The sequence below is a fragment of the Anomalospiza imberbis genome, unplaced genomic scaffold (genome assembly GCF_031753505.1).
Source record: "Anomalospiza imberbis isolate Cuckoo-Finch-1a 21T00152 unplaced genomic scaffold, ASM3175350v1 scaffold_43, whole genome shotgun sequence".
In the NCBI taxonomy this organism is placed as follows: Eukaryota; Metazoa; Chordata; class Aves; order Passeriformes; family Viduidae; genus Anomalospiza; species Anomalospiza imberbis.
Window position 1 is genome coordinate 613,219 of NW_027100039.1, and position 25,255 is coordinate 638,473.

Here is a 25,255-nt window from a genome sequence, read left to right on the forward strand (position 1 = left end):
GTGTGGCCTAACTGGGCGTGGCTCCTCATGGGTGTGGCCTAATTGGGTGTGGCTCATTGTGAGCGAGTCCATGTGGGTGTGGTCTAACTGGGTGTGGCTCCTCGTGGGTGTGGCCTAATTGGGTGTGTCCCTATGTGGGCGTGGCTTGTGTAGGCGTGGCTTTTCGTGGGCGTGACCTAACTGGGTGTGGCCCACGGGGGGTGTGGCTTTCCTAGGGGTGTGTCTGAGCATGTGGGCGTGGCTTATCGCGAGATCATTCCCATGTGCTCTGTGGTGGGCGTGTCCTGCAGTGGGCGTGTCCAGCAGCGAGCATGTTCGGGTGGGCGTGTCCCACAGGGGCCATGTCATGTGGGTGTGGCTTATGTTGGGTGTGGCCTGCGCTGGGCGTGTCACTCGGTGGTGTGTTCATATGGGCGTGTCCCTCGGTAGGCGTGTCCCTGGTCCCGCCCCCAGGCGGAGTTTGAGTGGCAGGTGGAGTCAGGGGGTGGAGACTCTGCCGTGTCCCATGGTGGGCGTGTCCCTCGGTGGGCGTGTCCTTTTGGTGGGCGTGTCCCTGAGCCCTGGCCACGCCCCCAGGCAGAGTTTGAGTGGCAGGTGGCATTGGGATGGGGACTCTGCCGTGTCCCACGGTGGGCGTGTCCTTTGGTAGGCGTGTCCTTTGACGGGTGTGCCCCACAGTGGGCGTGTCCCAGGGTGGGCGTGTCCCTGACCCCTCTGGCCCCGCCCCCAGGCGGAGTTTGAGTGGCAGGTGGAGTCAGGGGTGGGGACTCTGCCATGTCCCATGGTGGGTGTGCCCCTCGGTGGGCGTGTCACTCGGGGGGCGTGTCCTTTGATGGGTGTGCCCCTTGGTGGCGTGCCCCTTGGTGGGCGTGTCCTATGATGGGCGTGTCCCTGACCCCTCTGGCCCCGCCCCCAGGCAGAGTTTGAGTGGCAGGTGGAGTCAGGGGGTGGGGACTCTGCCGTGTCCATGGTGGGCGTGTCCTTTGGTGGGCGTGTCCCTCGGTGGGCGTGTCCTGAGCCCTCTGGCCCCGCCCCCAGGCGGAGTTTGAGTGGCAGGTGGAGTCAGGGGTGGGGGACTCTTCCATGTCCCATGGTGGGCGTGTCCCATGGTGGGCGTGTCCTTTGATGGGTGTGCCACACAGTGGGCGTGCCCCTTGGTGGGCGTGTCCCTCGGTGGGCGTGTCCCCTGAGCCCTCTGGCCCCGCCCCCAGGCGGAGTTTGAGTGGCAGGTGGAGTCAGGGGTGGGGACTCTTCCATGTCCCATGGTGGGCGTGTCCCATGGTGGGCGTGTCCTTTGATGGGTGTGCCACACAGTGGGCGTGCCCCTTGGTGGGCGTGTCCTATGATGGGCGTGTCCCTGACCCCTCTGGCCCCGCCTCCAGGCAGAGTTTGAGTGGCAGGTGGCGTCAGGGGGTGGGGACTCTTCCATGTCCCACGGTGGGCGTGTCCCTCGGTGGGCGTGTCCTTTGATGGGCGTGTCCCTGAGCCCTGGCCCCGCCCCCAGGCGGAGTTTGAGCGGCAGGTGGCGTCAGGGGGTGGGGACTCTGCCATGTCCCACAGTGGGCGTGTCCCTTTGGTGGGTGTGTCCTTTGATGGGCGTGTCCCTGAGCCCCCTGGCCCCGCCCCCAGGCGGAGTTTGAGCGGCAGGTGGCGTCGCTGCGGGCGGCGGCCGCCTCGGGGGACGGCGACTTCGCCGTGTCGCAGGCCGAGCTGTCCTCGCGCCAGGCCATGCTGGAGAACGCCTCCGACATCAAGGTGGGCTCCTGGGGGGGGAAAATGCACCTGGGGAGGGGAAATGCACCTGGGGGGGATAAAATAATACCTGGGGGGGGATAAAATAACACCTGGGGGGGTAAAAATGCACCTGGGGGGGGAAAAAATGCACCTGGGGGGGTTAAATACACCTGGGGGGGATAAAATAACACCTGGGGGGGAAAAATGCACCTGGGGGGTTAAAATGCACCTGGGGGAGTAAAATAATACCTGGGGGGGTAAAATATACACTGGGAGGGGGGAAATGCACCTGGTGGGGGGAAAAATATACACCTGGGGGGGATAAAATAACACCTGGGGGGGTAAAAATGCACCTGGGGGAATAAAATACACCTGGGGGGGGAAAAATAACACCTGGGGGGGGTAAAAAATGCACCTGGGGGGTAAAAATGCACCTGGGGGGGTAAAAATGCACCTGGGGGGGTTAAAATGCACCTGGGGGGGGAAAATACACCTGGGGGGAGATAAAATAACACCTGGGAGGGTAAAAAATACACCTGGGGGGGGGAAATGCACCTGAGGGGGTAAAAAATGCACCTGGGGGGGTAAAAAATGCACCTGGGGGGGGAAAAAATGCACCTGGGGGGGGAAAAAATGCACCTGGGGGGGGGGATAAAATAACACCTGGGGGGGTAAAAAATGCACCTGGGGGGTGAATGCACCTGAGACGCCTCCGATAAATTTTTTTCTCCTTTTTCCTGATCCCCCCCGTTTTTTCCCTGTTTTCCCCCATTTTTTCCCCATTTTTCCCCATCTCCCCCCCGTTTTCCCCCATTTCCCCTCCATTTTTCCCCATTTTTCCCCATTTTTGCCCCATTTTTCCCCATTTTCCCCATTTTTCCCATTTTTCCCCCATTTTCCCCCATTTTTTGCCCCGTTTTTTCCCATTTTTCCCATTTTTATCCCCGTTTCCCCTCCATTTTCCCCCATTTTCCCCCATTTTTCCCCATTTATCCCCCTTTTCCCCATTTTTCCCCCTTTTCCCCATTTTTCCCATTTTTATCCCCATTTTCCCCATTTCCCCCCCGTTTTTCCCCCATTTCTCCTCTATTTTTCCCCATTTTCCCCATTTTTTCCCATTTTTCCCCCATTTTTGCCCCGTTTTTTTCCCATTTTTTCCATTTTTATCCCCATTTTTCCCCATTTCCCCCCCATTTCCCCTCCATTTTCCCCATTTCCCCCATTTTTGCCCCATTTTTCCCATTTTTCCCCATTCCCCCCCCATTTTTCCCCATTTTCCCCATTTTTTCCCATTTTTATCCCCAATTTCCCCCCTTTTCCCCATTTTTCCCATTTTTATCCCCATTTTTCCCCATTTCCCCCCCGTTTTTCCCCATTTCTCCTCTATTTTTCCCCATTTTCCCCATTTTTTCTCATTTTTCCCCCATTTTTGCCCCGTTTTTTCCCATTTTTTCCATTTTTATCCCCATTTTTCCCCATTTTCCCCATTTTTTCCCATTTTTATCCCCATTTTTCCCCATTTCCCCCCCATTTTCCCCATTTTCCCGTTTTTATCCCCGTTTCCCCGCCGTTTCCGCGCGCCCCCCGCGGTTTTTTCCCGTTTCCGGGGTTTTTTTGCCCCGTTCCAGCTGGAGAAGTTCAGCATCTCGGCCCACGGCAAGGATCTCTACGTCAACGCCGACCTGTTCATCGTGGCCGGGCGCCGCTACGGCCTCGTGGGGCCCAACGGGTGCGGATTGGGGCGAAATCGGGGCTTTTCTGGGTCATTCTGGGCTTTTTCGGTAAAATTCGGAGTGTTTTGGGTTTAATTTGGGGCTTTTTGGGTAAAATTTGGGTTTTTTTGGGGTAAATCTGTGGATTTTGGGGTTCATGCTGGGGTTAGGCTTGGGCGCTACGGCCTCGTGGGGCCCAACGGGTGCGGATTGGGGCGAAAAAACGCGGCTTTGGGCAACCCGGGCAGCGCGGGGTGAAATCGGGGCTTTTGGGGTTAATTTTGGGGTTTTTGGGTAAAATTTGGGATTTTTTGGGTTAATTTTGGGGTTTTTTTTGTTAATTTTGGGGTTAATTTTGGGTTTTTTTGGGTTAATTCTGGGGCTTTTTGGGGGTTAATTTTGGGGTGTTTTTGGGTTAATTTTTTTGGGTTAAATTTGGGGTTTTTTGGGGTTAATTCTGGGGTTTTTTGGGTTAATTTTGGGGATGATTTGGGTTAATGTTGGGGTTTTTTGGGTTAATTCTGGGGTTTTTTGGGTTAATTTTGGGGATGATTTGGGTTAATGTTGGGGTTTTTTGGGTTAATTTTGGGGTTTTTTGGGGTTAATTCTGGGGATTTTTTGGGTTAATTCCGGGGTTTTTTGGGGTAATTTTGGGGATGTTTTGGGTTAATGTTGGGGTTAATTTGGGGTTAAATTTGGGGCTTTTTGGGTTAATTCTGGTTTTTTTGGGGTAAATCTGGGGATTTTGGGGTTCATGCTGGGGTTAGGCTTGGGCGCTACGGCCTCGTGGGGCCCAACGGGTGCGGATTGGGGCGAAATCGGGCTTTTCTGGGTCAATTCTGGCTTTTTCGGTAAAATTCGGAGTGTTTTGGGTTTTTTTGGTCAATTCTGGGCTTTTTGGGTAAAATTCGGAGTGTTTTGGGGCTTTTTGGGTTAATTCTGGGCTTTTTGGTAAAATTCAGAGTGTTTTGGGTTAATTTTTGGGTGAATTTTGGGGTTTTTTGGGTTAATTTTGGGGTTAATTCTGGGGTTAATTTTGGGTTAATTTTGGGGTTAATTTTGGGGTTTTTTGGCTAATTTTAGGCTTTTTGGGTTAATTTTGGGGTTTTTTGGGGTTAATTTTGGGGTTTTTTGGGTCAATTCTGGGTTTTTTTTTGGTAAATCGGGTGGAAAAACGCGGGGTTTGGGTTCGGGGCAAATTCGGGGCTTTTCTGGGTCAATTCTGGGCTTTTTTGGGTTAATTTTTGGGTTAATTTTGGGGTTTTTTGGGTTTAATTTGGGGTTTTTGGGTTAAATTTGGGGTTTTTTGGGTTAATTTTGGGGGTGTTTTTGGGTTAATTTTGGGGATTTTTTTGGGTTAATTTTGGGGTTTTTTGGGTTAAATTGGGGTTTTTTGGGGTTAATTCTGGGGTTTTTTGGGTTAATTTTGGGGTTTTTTGGGTTAATTTTGGGGCTTCTGGGGGTTAATTTTTGGGTTAATTTTTGGGGTTAATTTTCGGGATTTTTTGGGTTAATTTTGGGGATTTTTTTGGGTTAATGTTGGGGTTTTTTTGGGTTAAATTTTGGGTTTTTTGGGTTAATTTTGGGTTTTTTGGGTTAATTTGGGGGATTTTTTTGGGTTAATGTTGGGGTTTTTTGGGTTAATTTTGGGGTTTTTTGGGGTTAATTCTGGGGATTTTTTGGGTTAATTCCGGGGTTTTTTGGGGTAATTTTGGGGATGTTTTGGGTTAATGTTGGGGTTATTTGGGTTAAATTTGGGGCTTTTTGGGTCAATTCTGGGTTTTTTTGGGTAAATCTGGGGATTTTGGGGTTCATGCTGGGGTTAGGCTTGGGCGCTACGGCCTCGTGGGGCCCAACGGGTGCGGATTGGGGCGAAAAAACGCGGCTTTGGGTTCGGGGCAAATTCGGGCTTTTCTGGGTCAATTCTGGGCTTTTTCGGTAAAATTCGGAGTGTTTTGGGTTAATTTTTGGGTGAATTTTGGGTTTTTTTGGGTTAATTTGGGGTTTTTTTTGGTTAATTTTGGGGCTTTTGGGGGTTAATTTTGGTGGGTTTTTTGGGTTAATTTGGGGGTTTTTGGGGTAAATTCTGAGGATTTTTTGGGTTAATTTTGGGGTTTTTTGGGTTAATTTTGGGTTTTTTGGGGTTAATTCTGGGGTTTTTTGGGTTAATTTTGGGGTTTTTTGGGTTAATTTTGGGGCTTCTGGGGGTTAATTTTTGGGTTAATTTTGGGGTTAATTTTCGGGATTTTTTGGGTTAATTTTGGGGATTTTTTTGGGTTAATGTTGGGGTTTTTTGGGTTAAATTTTGGGTTTTTTGGGTTAATTTTGGGTTTTTTGGGTTAATTTGGGGGATTTTTTTGGGTTAATGTTGGGGTTTTTTGGGTTAATTTTGGGGTTTTTTGGGGTTAATTCTGGGGATTTTTTGGGTTAATTCCGGGGTTTTTTAGGGTAATTTTGGGGATGTTTTGGGTTAATGTTGGGGTTAATTTGGGGTTAAATTTGGGGCTTTTTGGGTTAATTCTGGTTTTTTGGGGTAAATCTGGGGATTTTGGGGTTCATGCTGGGGTTAGGCTTGGGCGCTACGGCCTCGTGGGGCCCAACGGGTGCGGATTGGGCGAAAAAACACGGCTTTGGGCAACCCGGGCAGCGCGGGGTGAAATCAGGGCTTTTGGGGTTAATTTTGGGGTTTTTTGGTTAAAATTTGGGATTTTTTGGGTTAATTTTGGGGTTTTTTTTTGTTATTTTGGGGTTAATTTTGGGTTTTTTTGGGGTTAATTCTGGGGCTTTTTGGGGGTTAATTTTGGGGTGTTTTGGGTTAATTTTTTTGGGTTAAATTTGGGGTTTTTTGGGGTTAATTCTGGGGTTTTTTGGGTTAATTTTGGGGATGATTTGGGTTAATGTTGGGGTTTTTTGGGTTAATTTTGGGGTTTTTGGGGTAATTTTGGGGATGTTTTGGGTTAATGTTGGGGTTATTTGGGTTAAATTTGGGGCTTTTTGGGTCAATTCTGGGTTTTTTTGGGTTAAATCTGGGGATTTTGGGGTTCATGCTGGGGTTAGGCTTGGGCGCTACGGCCTCGTGGGGCCCAACGGGTGCGGATTGGGGCGAAATCGGGGCTTTTCTGGGGTCAATTCTGGGCTTTTTCGGTAAAATTCGGAGTGTTTTGGGGCTTTTTGGGGCAATTCTGGGGTTTTTTGGGTAAAATTTGGGATTTTTTGGGTTAATTTTTGGGTTAATTTTGGGGTTTTTTGGGTTAATTCTGGGGTTAATTTTGGGGTTTTTTGGGGTTAATTTGGGGTTTTTTTGGGTTAATTTTGGGTTTTTTTCGGTTTAATTCTGGGGTTAATTCTGGGGTTTTTTGGGTTAATTTTGGGGCTTTTTTTGGGTTAATTTTGGGGTTAATTTTGGGGCTTTTTTGGGGTTAGTTTTGGGGTTTTTTTGGGTTAGTTTTGGGTTTTTGGACTACTTTTGGGTTATTTTTTGTTTATTTTTGGGGTAATTCGGGGGTTTTGGGTTATTTTTGGATTATTTTTGGGGTAAGTTGGGGGTTTTGGGTTAATTTGGGTTATTTTTGGGTTATTTTTGGGTTAGTTTGTGTTTTTGGGTTATTTTTGGTTTATTTTTGGGGTAATTCGGGGGTTTTGGGTTATTTTTGGGTTCGTTTGGGTTTTTTGGGCTATTTTTGGGTTAATTTTGGGGTAATTTGGGGTGAATTTGGGGCAGGAAGGGCAAGACGACGCTGCTGAAGCACATCGCCAACAGAGCCCTGAGCATCCCCCCCAACATCGACGTGCTGCTCTGCGAGCAAGGTGGGCACACCTGGGCACACCTGGGCGCACCTGGGGGCACCTGGGCACAGCTGGGGACACTGGGCACACCTGGGCTCACCTGGGGACACCTGGGGACACCTGGGCGCACCTGGGGGCACCTGGGCACAGCTGGGACACCTGGGCACACCTGGGCTCACCTGGGGACACCTGGGGACACCTGGGGGCACCTGGGCACACCTGGGGCACACCTGGGCACACCTGGGCACACCCAGGGACAGCTGGGATAAAACTGGGATACACCTGGGCACACCTGGGCACACCTGGGGGCACCTGGGGACACTTGGGGGCACCTGGGGGCATCTGGGGGCACCTGGGGACACCTGGGGGTACCTGGGCACACCTGGGGACACCTGGAGGCACCTGGGATACACCTGGGCACACCTGGGGCACCTGGGCTCACCTGGGGGCACCTGGGCACACCTGGGGGCACCTGGGGACACTTGGGGGCACCTGGGGCACACCTGGGCACACCTGGGGGCACCTGGGCACAGCTGGGCACACCTGGGGGCACCTGGGCACAGCTGGGCACACCTGGGGGCACCTGGGCACAGCTGGGCACACCTGGGGCACACCTGTGCAGAGGTGCTGGCCACTGACACCACTGTATTTACCTGTATTTACGTGTTGCACCTGCCCGCCCGTCTCACCTGTGTCTGTACTTGTCTCACCTGTTTGTGTGTCTGTCTCACCTGTCTCACCTGTGTGCTTACCTGTCTGTACCTGCCTCACCTGTCTCACCTGTGTGTTTATTTGTATTTGTCTCACCTGTCTCACCTGTCTCACCTGTTTGTGTGTCTGTCTCATCTGTCTCACCTGTGTGCTTACCTGTCTGTACCTGCCTCACCTGTCTCACCTGTCCATCTCACCTGTGTGTTCATCTGTCTGTACCTGTCTCGCCTGTGTCTCACGTGTCTCACCTGTGTCTCATCTGTCTCATGTGTCTCACCTGTCTCACCTGTGTCTCACATGTCTCACCTGCGCCGAGGTGCTGGCCGACGACACGCCTGTGTCTCACCCATGTCTGTACCTGTCTCACCTGTTTGTCTGTCTCACCTGTCTCACCTGTGTGCTTACAATTCTGTACCTACCTCACCTGTCTGTCTGTACCTGTCTCACGTCTGTACCTGTCTCACCTATGTCTCACGTGTCTCACCTGCGCAAAGGTGCTGACCGACGACACGCCTGTGTCTCATCTGTCTGTACTTGTCTGTCTCACCTGTGTCTCACCTGTCTGTACTTGTCTGTACCTGTCTCACCTGTCTCACCTGCGCAGAGGTGCTGGCCGACGACACGCCTGTCTCACCTGTCTCACCTGTCTGTACCTGTCTCACGTGTCTCACCTGTCTCACCTGTGTCTCACCTGTCTATACCTGTCTGTACCTGTCTCATGTGTCTCACCTGTCTCACCTGTGTCTCACTTGTCTCACCTGTCTCACCTGTGTCTCACCTGTCTGTACCTGTCTGTACCTGTCTCATCTGTCTGTACCTGTCTCACCTGTCTCACCTGTCTCACCTGTCTCACCTGTCTGTACCTGTCTGTACCTGTCTCATCTGTGTCTCACCTGTGTCTCACCTGTCTCACCTGCGCAGAGGTGCTGGCCGACGACACGCCGGCCGTGCAGGCCGTGCTCCGTGCCGACACCAAGCGGCTGCGGCTGCTGAGGAGGAGCGGCGCCTGCAGGGGCTCCTGGAGAGCGGCGACGACGCGGCCGCCGAGCGGCTGGAGAAGGTACCTGGGCGCACCTGGGCACACCTGGGAACAGCTGGGGGCACCTGGGATAGACCTGGGATACACCTGGGCACACCTGGGAACGGCTGGGGGCACCTGGGGGCACCTGGGAATGGCTGGGGGCACCTGGGATAGACCTGGGATACAGCTGGGGCACCTGGGAACAGCTGGGGGCACCTGGGGTACACCTGGGATACACCTGGGGGCACCTGGGACACAGCTGGGAACAGCTGGGGGCAGCTGGGGGCACCTGGGGCACACCTGGGATACACCTGGGCACACCTGGGCACACCTGGGTGCACCTGGGGGCATCTGGGGGCACACCTGGGCACCTGGGGCACACCTGGGCACACCTGGGATACACCTGGGGGCACCTGGGCACACGTGGGCACACCTGGGCACACCTGGGGGGCACCTGGGCACACCTTGGATACACCTGGGGGCACCTGGGATAGACCTGAGGTACACCTGGGCACACCTGGACGCACCTGGGACACACCTGGGAACAGCTGGGGGCACCTGGGGCACACCTGGGGGTACCTGGGGCACACCTGGGCACGCCTGGGATACACCTGGGCACACGTGGGCACACCTGGGGCACACCTGGGCGCACCTGGGGACACCTGGGGATGGCCGGGACACACCCGGGGCACACCTGGGCACACCTGGGGTGGGTGCTGACGTCACAGCTGGGCACCGCCGGGGCGGCGCGGCCCCGGGCGCGGCTCACCCGAGCTCACCTGCGCAGGTGTACGAGGAGCTGCGCGCCATCGGCGCCGCCGCCGCCGAGGCCAAGGCGCGCCGGATCCTGGCCGGGCTCGGCTTCACCCCCGAGATGCAGAACCGGGCGACGCGCAAGTTCTCGGGGGGCTGGAGGATGCGCGTGTCCCTGGCCAGGTGAGCACAGGTGGGCACAGGTGGGCTCGGGTGGGCTCGGGTGGGCACGGGTGGGCTCAGGTGAGCACGGGTGGGCTCGGGTGGGCATGGGTGGGTTTGGGTGGGCTCGGGTGAGCTCCAGGTGGGTTTTGGGTGGGCACAGGTGAGCTCCAGGTGGCTTCAGGTGCCCCCAGCTGTGCCCAGGTGCCCCCAGGTGTAGCCCAAGTGTAACCCTGGTGTATCCCAGGTGCATCCTAGCTGCCCCCAGGTGCCCCCAGCTGTGCCTAGGTGTGCCCAGGTGTGCCCAGGTGCACGGCAGGAGTGCCCAGGTGTATGCCAGGTGCCCCCAGGTGTGCCCAGGTGTGCCCAGGTGCCCCCAGGTGTGCCCCAGGTGTGCCCAGGTGTGCCCAGATGTATTCCAGGTGTATCCCAGGTGTGCCTAGGTGTGTGCCAGGTGTGTGCCCAGGTGCACAGCAGGAATGCCCAGGTGTGCCCAGGTGCCCCCAGGTGCCCCCAGGTGTATCCCAGCTGTGCCCAGCTGTGCCCAGGTGTGCCTAGGTGTGCCCAGGTGTACCCAGATGTATTCCAGGTGTATCCCAGGTGTGCCCAGGTGTGCCCAGGTGCACGGCAGGAGTGCTCAGGTTCCCCCAGGTGCCCCCAGCTGTGCCCAGGTGCACCCAGCTGTGCCCCAGGTGTGCCCAGGTGTACCCAGATGTATTCCAGGTGTATCCCAGGTGTGCCCAGGTGTGTGCCAGGTGCATGGCAGGAGTGCCCAGGTTCCCCCAGCTGTGCCCAGGTGTTTGCTAGGTGTGCCAGGTGCACAGCAGGAATGCCCAGGTGTGCCCAGGTGCCCCCAGGTGCCCCCAATTGTATCCCAGCTGTGCCCAGGTGTGCCCAGGTGTGTGCCCAGGTGCACGGCAGGAGTGCCCAGGTGTGTGCCAGGTGTCCCCAGGTGTATCCCAGCTGTGCCCAGGTGCGCCCAGGTGCCCAAAGGTGTGTGCCAGGTGTGTGCCCAGGTGTATTCCAGGTGCCCCCAGATGCCCCCAGATGTGCCCAGCTGTGCCCAGGTGTGTGCCCAGGTGTGCCCAGGTGCAGGGCAGGTGTGCTCAAGTGCCCCCAGGTGTGTCCCAGGTGTATCCCAGATGTGCCCAGCTGTGCCCAGGTGCCCCCAGCTGTGCCCAGGTGTGCCCAGGTGTGTGCCCAGGTGTGTGCCCAGGTGTGCCCAGGTGCCCCCAGGTGCCCCCAGGTGCCCCCAGCTGTGCCCAGGTGCCCCCAGGTGTGCCCAGGTGTGTGCCCAGGTGTGTGCCCAGGTGCCCCCAGGTGTGTGCCAGGTGCCCCCAGGTGTGTGCCCAGGTGTATCCCAGATGTGCCCAGCTGTGCCCAGGTGTGCCCAGGTGCAGGGCAGGTGCGCTCCCCGCAGGGCGCTGTTCCTGGAGCCGACGCTGCTGATGCTGGACGAGCCCACGAATCACCTGGACCTGAACGCCGTCATCTGGCTCAACAAGTGCGGCGGGCGGGGCCGGGCGGGGCCGGGCGGGGCCGGGCGGGGCCGGGACAGCATTCGGGGCAACTCCGGGGGTGTGGGGGTTTTGGGGATTGGGGATTTTTGGGGTTTTGGGATTTTTGGGATTTTTAGGTCTTGGGGTTTTTGAGATTTTGGGGGTTTTGGGATTTTGGGGATTTTTGGGACTTTGGAATTTTGGGGTTTTGGGGATTTTTGGGATTTTGGGATTTTTGGGATTTTTAGGTCTTGGGGTTTTTGAGATTTTGGGGGTTTTGGGATTTTGGGATTTTTGGGACTTTGGAATTTTGGGGTTTTGGGATTTTTGGGGTTTTGGGATTTTTGGGATTTTTAGGTCTTGGGGTTTTTGAGATTTTGGGGGTTTTGGGATTTTGGGATTTTTGGGACTTTGGAATTTTGGGGTTTTGGGATTTTTGGGGTTTTGGGATTTTTGGGATTTTTAGGTCTTGGGGTTTTGAGATTTTGGGGGTTTTGGGATTTTGAGATTTTTGGGATTTTGTGGTTTTGAGATTTTTGGGATTTTTGGGACTTTGGAATTTTGAGATTTTGGGGGTTTTGGGATTTTTGGGATTTTTGGGGTTTTGGGATTTTTGGGATTTTTAGGTCTTGGGGTTTTTGAGATTTTGGGGGTTTTGGGATTTTGAGATTTTTGGGATTTTTGGGGTTTTGGGATTTTGGGGTTTTGGGATTTTGGGGACATTGGAATTTTGGGGTTTTGGGATTTTGGGGTTTTTGGGATTTTTGGGGTTTTGGGATTTTGGGGGTTTTTGGGGTTTTTAGGTCTTGGGGTTTTTGAGATTTTGGGGGTTTTGGGATTTTGGGGTTTTGGGACTCTGGAGGATTTTTGGGGTTTTGGGATTTTTGGGTTTTTTAGGGGTTGGCGTTTTTGAGATTTTGGGTTTTTGGGGGTCTTGGGATTTTTGGGTTTTTGGGGATTTTTGGGATTTTTGGGGATTCTTGGATCTTGGGGTTTTTGGCATTTTTGGGATTTTTAGGGTTTTGGGATTTTTGGATTTTTGGGATTTTTGAGGTTTTGGGGATTTTTGGGGTTTTTGGGGACTTTTGGATCTTGGGGTTTTTGGGGATTTGGGGATTTTCGGGGTTTTTGAGATTTTGGGATTTGGGGATTTTTGGACTTTTGGGATTTCTGGGAGTTCCGGGAATTTTTGGGGATTTTTTGGGCGGATTTGGGGGTCTTTTTGTGGATTTTTTGGAATTTTTCTTTTTTTGGGGGAGGTGGGGAGTTTTGGGGATTTGTTGGACAATTTTTATTGGGATTTTTTTGAGGATTTTTAGGGACTTTTTTGGGGATCTTTGGGGCTTTTTGGCGAGTTTTTGGGGGTTTTGTGGGGCTTTTTTTGGGGGGATTTTTGGGGGATTTTTTTGGGACATTTTGGGGATTTTTTTGGATTTTTTTCAGATTTTTTTTGGATTTTTTGGGGGATTTTAAAAGATTCTTTCCCCCCGAAATTCCCATTTTTTTCCTCCCCAAATCCCCTTTTTTTCCCCCAAAATTCCCATTTTCCCCCCAAAACCCACAGCTTTCCCCCCCCGATTCCCTGTTTTTCCCCTACAGCCCCGTTTTTTTCCCTGAAATTCCCATTTTTCCCCCCAAAAATTCCCAGTTTTCCCCCAGGAATTCCCGTTTTCCCCGAATCCGCCGTTTTTTCCCAAAACCGCCGTTTCTGGCCCCGTTGCAGTTACCTGCAGAGCTGGAAGAAGACGCTGCTGGTGGTGTCGCACGACCAGGGCTTCCTGGACGACGTCTGCACCGACATCATCCACCTGGACGCCCAGCGGCTGCACTACTACAGGGGCAACTACAGTGAGCTGTGGGGCAAAAAACGGGGAAATTGGGAAAAAACGGGGGAAAAACGGAAAAAAGCAGAAAAAATGGGGAAAAAATGGGAAAAAACCGGGAAAAAAACGGGGAAAAAAATGGGGGAAATGGGAGCGGATCCACCTGGACGCCCAGCGGCTGCCACTACTACAGGGGCAACTACAGTGAGATTTGGGGCGAAAAGCGGGGAAATTGGGAAAAAACGGGGGAAAAAACGGAAAAAAGCAGAAAAAATGGGAAAAAATGAGAAAAAATCGGGAAAAAACAGGAAAAAACGGGGGAAACGGGAGCGGATCACCTGGACGCCCAGTGGCTGCACTACTACAGGGGCAACTACAGTGAGATTTGGGGCGAAAAGCGGGGAAATTGGGAAAAAAACGGGGAAAAAACGGAAAAAAAAACAGAAAAAATGGGGAAAAAATGGGAAAAAAACGGGAAAAAAACGGGGAAAAAACGGGGAAACGGGAGCGGATCCACCTGGACGCCCAGCGGCTGCACTACTACAGGGGCAACTACAGTGAGATTTGGGGCGAAAAGCGGGGAAATTGGGAAAAAACGGGGAAAAAAACGGAAAAAAAACAGAAAAAATGGGGAAAAAATGAGAAAAAATCGGGAAAAAAACAGGGAAAAAACGGGGAGAACGGGAGCGGATCCACCTGGACGCCCAGTGGCTGCACTACTGCAGGGGCAACTACAGTGAGATTTGGGGCGAAAAGCGGGGAAATTGGGAAAAAACGGGGAAAAAACGGAAAAAAACAGAAAAAAATGGGGAAAAAATGGGAAAAAAACGGGAAAAAAACGGGGAAAAAACGGGGGAAACGGGAGCGGATCCACCTGGACGCCCAGCGGCTGCGCTTCTACAGGGGGAACTGCAGTGAGATTTGGGGCGAAAAACGGGGAAATTGGGAAAAAACGGGGAAAAAAACGGAAAAAACCAGAAAAAATGGGGAAAAACGGGGAAAAAACGGGGAAAAAACGGCAGAAAAATGGGGAAAAAATGGGGAAATGGGAACGGATCCACCTGGACGCCCAGCGGCTGCACTACTACAGGGGCAACTACAGTGAGATTTGGGGCGAAAAGCGGGGAAATTGGGAAAAAACGGGGAAAAAAACGGAAAAAAAACCAGAAAAAATGGGGAAAAACGGCAGAAAAATGGGGAAAAAATGGGGAAAAAATGGGGAAATGGGAGCGGATCCACCTGGACGCCCAGCGGCTGCACTACTACAGGGGCAACTACAGTGAGCTTTGGGGCGAAAAGCGGGGAAATTGGGAAAAAACGGGGAAAAAAACGGAAAAAAACAGAAAAAATGGGGAAAAAATGAGAAAAAATCGGGAAAAAACAGGGAAAAAACGGGGGAAACGGGAGCGGATCCACCTGGACGCCCAGCGGCTGCACTACTACAGGGGCAACTACAGTGAGATTTGGGGCGAAAAGCGGGGAAATTGGGAAAAAACGGGAAAAAAACGGAAAAAAACAGAAAAAATGGGGAAAAAATGGGAAAAAAATGGGAAAAAACATGGGAAAAAAACGGGGAAATAGGAGCAGATCCACCTGGACTCCCTGAGGCTGCGCTTCTACAGGGGGAACTGCAGTGAGATTTGGGGCGAAAAGCGGGGAAATTGGGAAAAAACGGGGAAAAAACGGAAAAAAAAAACAGAAAAAATGGGGAAAAAACAGGGAAAAAACGGGGAAAAAAACGGCAGAAAAATGGGGAAATAGGGGGAAATGGGAACGGATCCACCTGGACGCCCAGCGGCTGCACTGGTACAGGGGCAACTACAGTGAGATTTGGGGCGAAAAGCGGGGAAATTGGGAAAAAACGGGGAAAAAAACGGAAAAAAACAGAAAAAATGGGGAAAAAATGGGAAAAAATGGGGAAAAAAATGGGAAAAAACGGGGAAATAGGAGCAGATCCACCTGGACGCCCAGCGGCTGCACTACTACAGGGGCAACTACAGTGAGATTTGGGGCGAAAAACGGGGAAATTGGGAAAAAAACGGGGAAAAAAAACGGAAAAAAACAGAAAAAATGGGAAAAACGGGGAAAAAACGGGGAAAAAAACGGCAGAAAAATGGGGAAAAAATGGGGAAATGGGAACGGATCCACCTGGACGCCCAGCGGCTGCACTACTACAGGGGCAACTACAGTGAGATTTGGGGCGAAAAGCGGGGAAATTGGGAAAAAACGGGGAAAAAAAACGGAAAAAAAGCAGAAAAAATGGGGAAAAAATGGAAAAAAATGGGGAAAAAACAGGGAAAAAACGGGGGAAACGGGAGCGGATCCACCTGGACGCCCAGCGGCTGCACTACTGCAGGGGCAACTACAGTGAGATTTGGGGCGAAAAGCGGGGAAATTGGGAAAAAAACGGGAAAAAAAAACGGAAAAAAAACAGAAAAAAATGGGGAAAAAATGGGAAAAAATGGGGAAAAAACGGGGAAATAGGAGCAGATCCACCTGGACTCCCTGAGACTGCACTGCTACAGGGGCAACTACAGTGAGATTTGGGGCGAAAAACGGGGAAATTGGGAAAAAATGGGGAAAAAAATGGGGAAAAACAGCAGAAAAATGGGGGAAAAAATGGGGAAAAATGGGAAAAAATGAGGAAAAAACAGGGAAATGGGAGTGGATCCACCTGGACTCCATGAGGCTGCACTGCTGCAGGGGGAACTGCAGCGGGGTTTGGGGTAAAAAAATGGGAAATTGGGAAAAAATGGGGGAAAATGGGAAAAACGAGGCAAAGAAACGGGAAAAAATGGGGGAAAAGTGGGGAACGGAAGCAAAAAATAGGGGCTGGAAATTGGGAAAATCGGGGAAAAGGGGAACGGGGGAGAACGAGGGGGAAAGGAATTGGGAGGAATAAGGGAGCATTGGGAAAGAAAGGGAATGGAAGAGAAAAATGGGGAATAAAGCAGGAAAAAAACGGGGAATGGGACTGAAAATAGGGAATAAAGGAGGGAGGAAATGGGGAACGGGAGGGGAAAATTGGGAATATTGGGAGCAAACCAAAAAAAAAAAGGCGAGAAAAACGGGGACTGGGGGGTCGGGAATGGCCGGAAATTCTGGAAAATTCGTGAAAATCCATGGAAATTCTGGAAAATTCCGGAAAAACGCCTGAAAAGCCGGAAATTCTGGAAAATTCGTGAAAATCCATGGAAATTCTGGAAAATTCCGGAAAACCGCCTGAAAATTCCCGAAAATTCCCGGGTTTCAGTGACCTTTAAGAAGATGTACCAGCAGAAGCAGAAGGAGCTGCTGAAGCAGTTCGAGAAGCAGGAGAAGAAACTGCGGGACCTCAAAGCCGGGGGGAAATCCACCAAGCAGGCGGTGAGGGCTCCCAAAATCCCGAAAAAACCCAAAATGCCCCGGAATGCCGGGCGGGGAATCCAGGCTGAAATCCGCAGGGGTTGGGAGCCCCGAATCCCTGGAGTTTCACCCCAAAATCCCTGGAGTTTCACCCCAAAATCCCTGGAGTTTCACCCCAAAATCCCCGGGGCTGCAGGCCAAAATCCCCAGGATCCGAACCCCAAAATCTGGAATTTTATCCCTAAAATCCCTGGGATTTGAGCTCAAAAATCCTCGGGATCTGACCCCCAAAATCCCCGGGGTTTGAGGCCAAAATCCCCAGGATCCGAACCTCAAAATCCTTGGAATTTCAGCCCAAATTCCCTGGAATTTGAGCCCAAAATCCCCAGGATTGAACGCCAAAATTCTTGGAATTTTGTGCCTAAAATCCTGGGGACATGAGCTCAAAAATTCTCAAGGTCTGACCCCAAAATCCTTGGAATTTCACCCCAAAATCCCTGGAATTTCAGCACAGAGTCCTTGAGAATTTCAGCCCCCAAATCCCTGAGATTTGAGCCAAAGAATCCCCAGGATCTGAGCCCAAAATCCTCAAAATTTGGGGCTGGATTTGGGGTTGGATCTGGGGATTTGGGGCTGGATTTGGAGGAGCAGACCAAGGCAGTTGTGACCCCCCAATCCTCCCAAAAACCCCCAAAACCCCCCAAAAATCCCCAAAATCTGTCAGGAGAAGCAGACCAAGGGGAACCTGACACCCCAAAACCCCCCAAAAAACCCCAAAACCCCCCAAAAACCCCAAATTCTCCTGAATTTCCCCAGGAGAAGCAGACCAAGGAGGCGCTGACACCCCAAAAAAACCCAAAAAAAACCCCAAAAAACCCCGAATTTCCCCAAATTTCCCCAGGAGAAGCAGACCAAGGAGGCGGCTGACACCCACAAAAAACCCCAAAAAAACCCCAAAAAACCCCGAATTTCCCCGATTTCCCCAGGAGAAGCAGACCAAGGAGGCGCTGACACCCCAAAAAACCCCAAAAAAACCCAAAAAAACCCCGAATTTCCCCGATTTCCCCAGGAGAAGCAGACCAAGGAGACCCTGACACCCCAAAAAAACCCCAAAAAAAACCCCAAAAAAACCCCGAATTCCCCCGATTTCCCCAGGAGAAGCAGACCAAGGAGGCGCTGACACCCCAAAAAACCCCAAATTCCCCCGAATTCTCCCGAATTTCCCCAGGAGAAGCAGACCAAGGAGACCCTGACACCCCAAAAAAACCCAAAAAAAAACCCCCAAAAACCCCGAATTTCCCCAAATTTCCCCAGGAGAAGCAGACCAAGGAGGCGCTGACACCCCAAAAAACCCCAAAAAACCCCAAAAAACCCCGAATTTCCCCGATTTCCCCAGGAGAAGCAGACCAAGGAGGCGCTGACCACCCCAAAAAACCCCAAAAAAACCCAAAAAACCCCGAATTTCCCCGATTTCCCCAGGAGAAGCAGACCAAGGAGACCCTGACACCCCAAAAAAAACCCCAAAAAAAACCCCAAAAAACCCCGAATTCCCCCGATTTCCCCAGGAGAAGCAGACCAAGGAGGCGCTGACACCCCAAAAAACCCCAAATTCCCCCGAATTTCCCCGATTTCCCCAGGAGAAGCAGACCAAGGAGACCCTGACACCCCAAAAAAAAAACCCAAAAAAAACCCCCAAAAACCCCGAATTCTCCGAATTTCCCCAGGAGAAGCAGACCAAGGAGACCCTGACACCCCAAAAAAAACCCAAAAAAAACCCCAAAAAACCCCGAATTTCCCCAAATTTCCCCAGGAGAAGCAGACCAAGGAGGCGCTGACGCGGAAGCAGCAGAAGTGCCGGCGCCGGGCGCCCTCCGAGGGCTCGGCCGAGGCCCCGGAGCTGCTGCGCCGGCCCCGGGAATATTCCGTGCGCTTCACCTTCCCCAACCCGCCCCCCCTGAGCCCCCCCATCCTCGGCCTGCACGGTCAGCCCCGCCCGGGGGGCTTGGGCGGATTTCGGGGGGATTTGGGGAGATTTCGGGAGATTTCAGGGGGGTTTCATGGGGATTTGGGGGGATTTGGGGAGATTTGGGGAGATTTCAGGGGGTTTAGGGGGGGGTTAGGGGGGATTTGGGGGGATTTGGGGAGATTTCAGGGGCTTTAGGGGGGGGTTAGGGGGGATTTGGGGAGATTTGGGGGGATTTGGGGAGATTTCAGGGGGGTTTCATGGGGATTTGGGGGATTTTGGGAGATTTCAGGGGGATTTGGGTTGGGGGCTTTGGGGAGATTTCAGGGGGGTTTAGGGGGATTTGGGGGGGGTTTCGGGGGGATTTGGGGAGATTTCAGGGGGGTTTCATGGGGATTTGGGGAGATTTTAGGGGGGATTGGGGGGGATTTGGGGAGATCTGGGGAGATTTTAGGGGGGATTTGGGGGGTTTTTGGGAGATTTCAGAGGGGTTTAGGGGGGATTTGGGGAGATTTTAGGGGGGTTTAGGGGGGGATTTGGGGGATTTGGGGAGATTTCAGGGGGGGTTTAGGGGGATTTGGGGGGTTTTGGGAGATTTCAGGGGGGGGTTTTAGGGAGCTTGGGGTAGATTTTGGGGGGTTTTGAAGGGGTTTTGGGGGAGGTTGGGGGATTTCGGGGGATTTCGGGGGGTTTTGTGGGGTTTTCAGGGGGATTTGGTGTTTTTTGGGGGGAATTTTGGGCGGGGGTTGGGGGGTTTTTGGGGAGATTTGGGGGATTTTGGGGGATTTCAGGGGATTTTGGAGGGGTTTTGGGGAGATTTATGTGAGGATTTGGGGGGTTCCGGGGGATTTCAGGGGGGTGTTGGGGGGATTTTGGGGGACTTCGGGGGATTTTGGGGAGATTTGGGGGGATTTGGGGGGTTTTGGGGGGGTTGTGGGTTTTGGGGCAGAGGTTTAGGGGGATTTGGGGGGATCTTGGGGGGATTTCAGGGGGTTTAGGGGGTCTTGGGGCAGGTTTTGGGCGGTTTTGGGGGTTTTCAGGGGGTTTTGGGAGGGTTTGGGGGGGTTGGGAGTGGTTTTGGGGGTGGGGGTGGGATATGGGGGATTTGGGGGGGATTTGGGGGGGGATTTTGGAGGGGTTCAAGGAGGGTTTCGGGGGGTTTGAGGGTGATTTCGGGGGTGGGAATGGGGCTTCGAGCAGGTTCAAGGGGGGTTTGGGGGGCTGGGAATGGGTGTGGGGGGAGGTTTGGGGGGCTCAAGTTGGATTTTGGGGGGTTTCAATGTCGGAATTTGGGGGCCCAGGATGGGTTTTGAGGATCTCAGGTTGAATCCTGGGCTCTTTTTGCCACCCCAAAATCCTGAATTTCCACCCCAAAATCCTGAATTTTCCCCCCAAAAATCCCAAATTTCCCCCCAAAACCCCCAAATTTCCCCCCAAAATCCCAAATTTCCCCCCAAAAATCCCAAATTTCCCCCCAAAATCCCAAATTTCCCCCCCAAAATCCAGGCGTGGATTTCGGCTACGAGGGCCAGGAGCTGCTGTTCCGCAACCTGGACTTCGGCATCGACATGGAATCCCGAGGTGGGAGCCCCAAAATCCCCGGAGTGACCCCAAAATCTTCCCTGGGGGGGGTCGGGGGGACCCCGCCCTGATCGGGGACCCCCCCCAATTCCCCCTGCAATTCCCAGTTTGCATCGTGGGCCCCAACGGGGTCGGGAAGAGCACCCTGCTGCAGCTGCTCACCGGGGCGCTGACGCCGGTACGGGCCCGGGGACCCCGAAAACGGGGACGGGGACCCCGAAAATGGGATTGGGGACCCCGAAAATGGGATTGGGGACCTCGAAAATGGGATTGGGGACCCCAAAAAAAATGGATTGGGGACCCCGGAGGAAACGGGAATGGGGACCCTGAAAATGGGATTGAGGACCCAAAAAATGGGATTGGGGACCCCGGAAATGGGATTGGGACCCTGAAAACGGGGACGGGGACCCCGAAAATGGGATTGGGGACCTCGGAAATGGGATTGGGGACCCAAAAAAAATGGGATTGGGGACCCCGGAATGGGATTGGGGACCCCAAAAATGGGATTGGGGACCCTGGAAACGGGAATGGGGACCCTGAAAATGGGATTGGTGACCCCGAAAATGGGATTTGGGACCCCGAAAATGGATTGGGGACCCCGAAAACGGGGACGGGGACCCTGGAAATGGGAATGGGGACCCCAAAAATGGGATTTGGGACCCTGGAAATGGGATTGGGGATCCTGAAAATTGGGAAAGGAAAACCCAAAAATTGGGAAAATCCCGAAATGAGGAAAGGAAAACCCCAAAAAAGGGAGGGGAAATGGCCGGAATCGGGGGCGCGGCCCCAAAGCTCGGGGGAGACCCCAAAATGGGGATTTTAACCCTTTCCCCCCCGGTTCCTCCGCAGCTCCGGGGGCAGATGAGGCGCAACCATCGGCTGGTAAAGGGGCGGGGCCAGAGGGGGCGGGGCCTAAGTGGGCGTGACCTCGGTGGGAAGGGGTGGGGCCTAAGTGGGTGTGGTCTCATTTGTGGGGAAGGGGGCAGGGCCTAAATGGGTGGGGCATCAATGCAGACAAGGAAGGGGTGGGGCTTAAATGGGCGTGGTTGAGGGCGTGGGCCCACGTGCAGTGAAGGGGTGTGGTCACAAAGAGGGTGTGGCCTAAGGGGGTGGGTGTGGCCTCAACTGGAGCAGCCCCTTCTGAATCTAAACTGGGGGGGAGGGGTCGATGGAGGTGGGCGTGGCCGATGGGCGTGTCCCTGACCCCACCCACCCTCACCTGTAGAGGGTGGGGCTCTTTAAGCGGCAGTGGGGGGGTGGGCGTGGCAGCTCCGGGGTGGGCGTGGCAGCTCCAAGGTGGGCGTGGCAGGTCAGTGACAGGCGTGGCAGCTTCCGGGGCAGGTGGGCGTGTCCGGTGGGCGTTGTCCCTGACCCCGCCCCGCCCTCACCTGCAGAAGCTGCGGTTCTTTAACGAGCAGTGAGCGTGGGCGTGGCCGGTGGGGAATGGGTGTGGCCGCTCCGGGGCGGGTGTGGCCGCCCTGGGGCGGATGGGCGTGGCCGGTGGGCGTGTCCCTGACCCCGCCCCGCCCCCCCGCAGAAGGTGGGGGTTCTTTAACCAGCAGGCGGCCGAGCAGCTGCGCCTGGAGGAGACGGCGGCCGAGTTCCTGCAGCGCAGCTTCAACCTGGCGCACCAGGACGCCCGCAGGTGCCTCGGCCGCTTCGGCCTCGAGGGCCACGCCCACACCCTGCAGATCGCCAAGCTCTCGGGGTGGGCGGGGGCCGGCACACCTGGGGGGCGTGGGGAGGGCTGTGGAGGGCGTGGCTAGTGTCTGGAGAGGCGCGGCTAGTGTCTGGGGGGTGTGGGGTGGGATGTGGGGGGCGTGGCTAGCACCTGGGAGGACGTGGCTAGTGTCTGGGGGGTGTGGGGTGGGATGTGGAGGGCGTGGCTAGCGTCTGGAGAGGCGTGGCTAGTGTCTGGGGGGTGTGGGGTGGGATGTGGGGGGGCGTGGCTAGCGTCTGGGAGGGCGTGGCTAGTGTCTGGGGGGGTGTGGGATGGGATGTGGTAGGCGTGGCTAGCACCTGGGAGGGCGTGGCTAGTGTCTGGGGGGTGTGGGGTGGGATGTGGGGGGCGTGGCTAGTGTCTGGAGAGGTGTGCTAGTGTCTGGGGGGGTGTGGGGTGGGATGTAGAGGGCGTGGCTAGCACCTGGGAGGGCGTGGCTAGTGTCTGGGGGGGTGTGGGATGGGATGTCGGGGGCGTGGCTAGCACCTGAGAGGGCGTGGCTAGTGTCTGCAGAGCTGTGGCTAGTGTCTGAGGGGCGTGGCTATGAGCTGGAAGGGTGTGGCTACCACCTGGAAGGGTGTGGCTGCCACCTGGGAGGGTGTGGCCCGCCCCGGGCGCTAAGCCCCGCCCCTTTCCCGCAGGTGGCCAGAAGGCTCGGGTGGTGTTTGCCGAACTCTCCTGCCGCGAGCCCGACGTGCTCATCCTGGTGAGGGGGCGGGGCCTGGGAGGGGCGTGGCCAGGCGCGCCCTCACCTGCGCGACCTTTGACCCCTCGCGCACTGTTCCCCTGGTGGTGTCGCAGCCCCGGGTGGGGTCTGGGCGTGGCTTGGGTGTGGCCAGGAGGGTGTGGCTACCCGTTGAGGGGCGTGGCCTCTCCAGGCAGGCCCCACCCAGGTGTGACCTCACCTGCGTGACCCTTGACCCCTCCCCACTTCCTGTTCCCCATCCTGGCCACAGCCTTGGGTGTGGCTCGGGTGTGGCCAGGAGGGTGTGGCTACCCTTTAAGGGGCGTGGCCTCCTCGGAAGGGGCGTGGCCAGGCACGCCCTCACCTGAGCGACCCTTGACCCCTCCCGCCCTGTTCCCATCGCGGGTGGGGGTGGGGTCTGGCGTGGCTTGGGTGCGGTCGGGCGTGGCTACCCCTTAAGGGGCGTGGCCTCCACGGAAGGGGCGTGGCCAGGCGCGCCCTCACCTGAGCGACCCTTGACCCCTCCCGCCCTGTTCTCATCGCGGTCACCGCCCTGGGTGGGGTCTGGGCGTGGCTTGGCTGCGGTCGGGAGGGCGTGGCCGCTCCGGGGAGGGCGTGGCCTCTCCGAAAGGGGCGTGGCCCGGCGCGCCCTCACCTGCGCGCCCCCCTCGGCCCGCCAGGACGAGCCCACCAACAACCTGGACATCGAGTCCATCGACGCCTTGGCCGACGCCATCAACGAGTACAAAGGAGGTGGGGCCGGGGCGGGGCGGGGCGGGGCCGGGGGTGGGGGGGGGGAAGGCGGGGCCGAGCGCGGTGACGTCACGGTTGACGCGGCGGGCGGTGACGTCGCAGCGGTGATCGTGGTGAGCCACGACGCGCGGCTGATCACCGAGACCAACTGCCAGCTGTGGGTGGTGGAGGAGCGGGGCCTGAGCCAGATCGACGGCGACTTCGACGACTACAAGCGCGAGGTGCTGGAGGCCCTGGGCGAGGTGGTGGCGCACCGGCCCCCGCGAGTGACCGGGGCGGCCGCCAGGGCCACCCCCGGGGCGGCCGCCGTGGCCACCGGAGCGGCCGCGGTGGCCAGCAGGGGGCGCGGTGGCCGCAGCGACCAGCGGGGGGCGCCAGGGATGAAGGGAGGAATAAACGGTGCAAGAGCAACGGCGGCGTTGGGCGTGGTCAGTGTGGGCGTGGTCATTGTGGGCGGGGTCAGGGTGGGTGTGGTCACTATGGTCAGTGTGGGTGGTGTGGGCGTGGTTAGTGTGGGCGTGGTCAGTGTGTGGTCAGTGTGTGGTCCGTGTGGGCGGGGGTCAGGGTGGGCGGGGTCAGAATGGTCACTTTGGGCGTGGTCAGTGTGCATATGGTCATTGTGGTCAGTGTGGGTGTGGTCACTGCGTGGTCAGGGTGGGCGTGGTCAGTACGGGTGTGGTCACTGCTTAGTGTGGGCATCGTCAGTGTGGGCGTGATCATTGTGTGGTCAGTGTGGGCGTGGTCAGTGTGGGCGTGGTCACTGGTCATTGTGGTCTGTGGCATGGTCAGTGTGGGCGTGGTCAGGGTGGTCAGTGTGGGCGTGGTCAGTGTGTGGTCAGTGTGGTCAGTGTGGGCGGGGCCAGGGCGGGGCCTGGTCAGTGTGGGCGTGGTCACTGTGCTCAGTGTGGTCGGTGTGGGCGTGGTCAGTGTGGGCGTGGTCACTGATCAGTGTGGTCAGTGTGGGCGTGGTCAGTGTGGGCCGTGGTCAGTGTGTGGTCAGTGTGGTCAGTGTGGGCGGGGTCAGGGCGGGCCTGGTCAGTGTGGGCGTGGTAACTGTGGTCAGTGTGGGCGATGTGGGCGTGGTCAGTGTGGGCGTGGTCACTGATCAGTGTGGTCAGTGTGGGTGGGGTCTGTGTGGGCGTGGTCAGTGTGTTCAGTGTGGTCGGTGTGGGCGTGCTCAGTGTGGGGCGTGGTCACTGTGTGGTCAGTGTGGCCGGTGTGGGCGTGGTCAGTGTGGGCGTGGTCAGTGTGGTCACTGTGATTTGTGGCCGTGGTCAGTGTGGGTGTGGTCAGTGTTGGGTGTGGTCAGTGTGGGTGTGGTTACTGTGGGCATGGTCAGTGTGGTTAGAGGGGGCGTGGTCAGCGTGGGCGTGGTCACTGTGGTTGTGGTTCGGGTGTGGCTCGAGTGGCCATGGCCAGTGGGTGTGGGTGTGGCCAGTGGGATCACTGTGGGCGTGGCCAGGGGGTGTGGTCAGTGTGGTTCCACCCCTCCCCCACAGACAGGACTCTCTCATTTCGGGGCTTCCGGAGTGACCCCAATGACCCCAGAGTGACCCCTGAGTGACCCCAGAGTGCCCCCGATGACCCCAGAGTGACCCAATGACCCCAGAGTGATCCCTGAGTGACCGGGGAGTGACCCCGATGACCCCTGAGTGACCCCTGAGTGACCCAATGACCCCAGAGTGACCCCTGAGTGACCGGGGAGTGACCCCGATGACCCCTGAGTGACCCCGATGACCCCAGAGTGACCAAATGACCCCAGAGTGACCCCGATGACCCCAGAGTGACCTGATGACCCTGAGTGACCCCAGAGTGACCCCTGAGTGACCCTGGAGTGACCCCAGAGTGCCCCTGATGACCCCTGAGTGACCCGATGACCCCTGAATGACCCCAAATGACCCAGAGTGACCAAATGACCCCAGAGTGACCCCGATGACCCCTGAGTGACCCCAAATGACCCCAGAGTGACCCCAATGACCCCTGAGTGCCCCCGATGACCCCAGTGAC

General features: G+C 55.5%; 1 protein-coding gene across 1 annotated transcript; it reads left to right on the top strand.

Annotated features, from left to right (window-relative positions):
- The first annotated feature begins 774 nt into the window (after nt 1-774).
- Nucleotides 775-24,812, top strand: LOC137466721 (ATP-binding cassette sub-family F member 1-like). Its single transcript, XM_068178403.1, is given in 21 exon segments — nt 775-784; nt 1,610-1,755; nt 3,363-3,463; nt 7,168-7,253; nt 8,865-8,930; nt 8,933-9,003; nt 9,752-9,900; nt 11,300-11,383; nt 13,102-13,226; nt 16,455-16,567; nt 18,357-18,528; nt 20,016-20,090; nt 20,198-20,268; nt 20,940-20,980; nt 21,628-21,794; nt 22,449-22,516; nt 23,176-23,248; nt 23,351-23,780; nt 23,939-24,082; nt 24,198-24,361; nt 24,748-24,812. Coding segments are annotated over 21 exon segments (2,421 nt in total).
- Nucleotides 24,813-25,255: the final 443 nt, after the last annotated feature.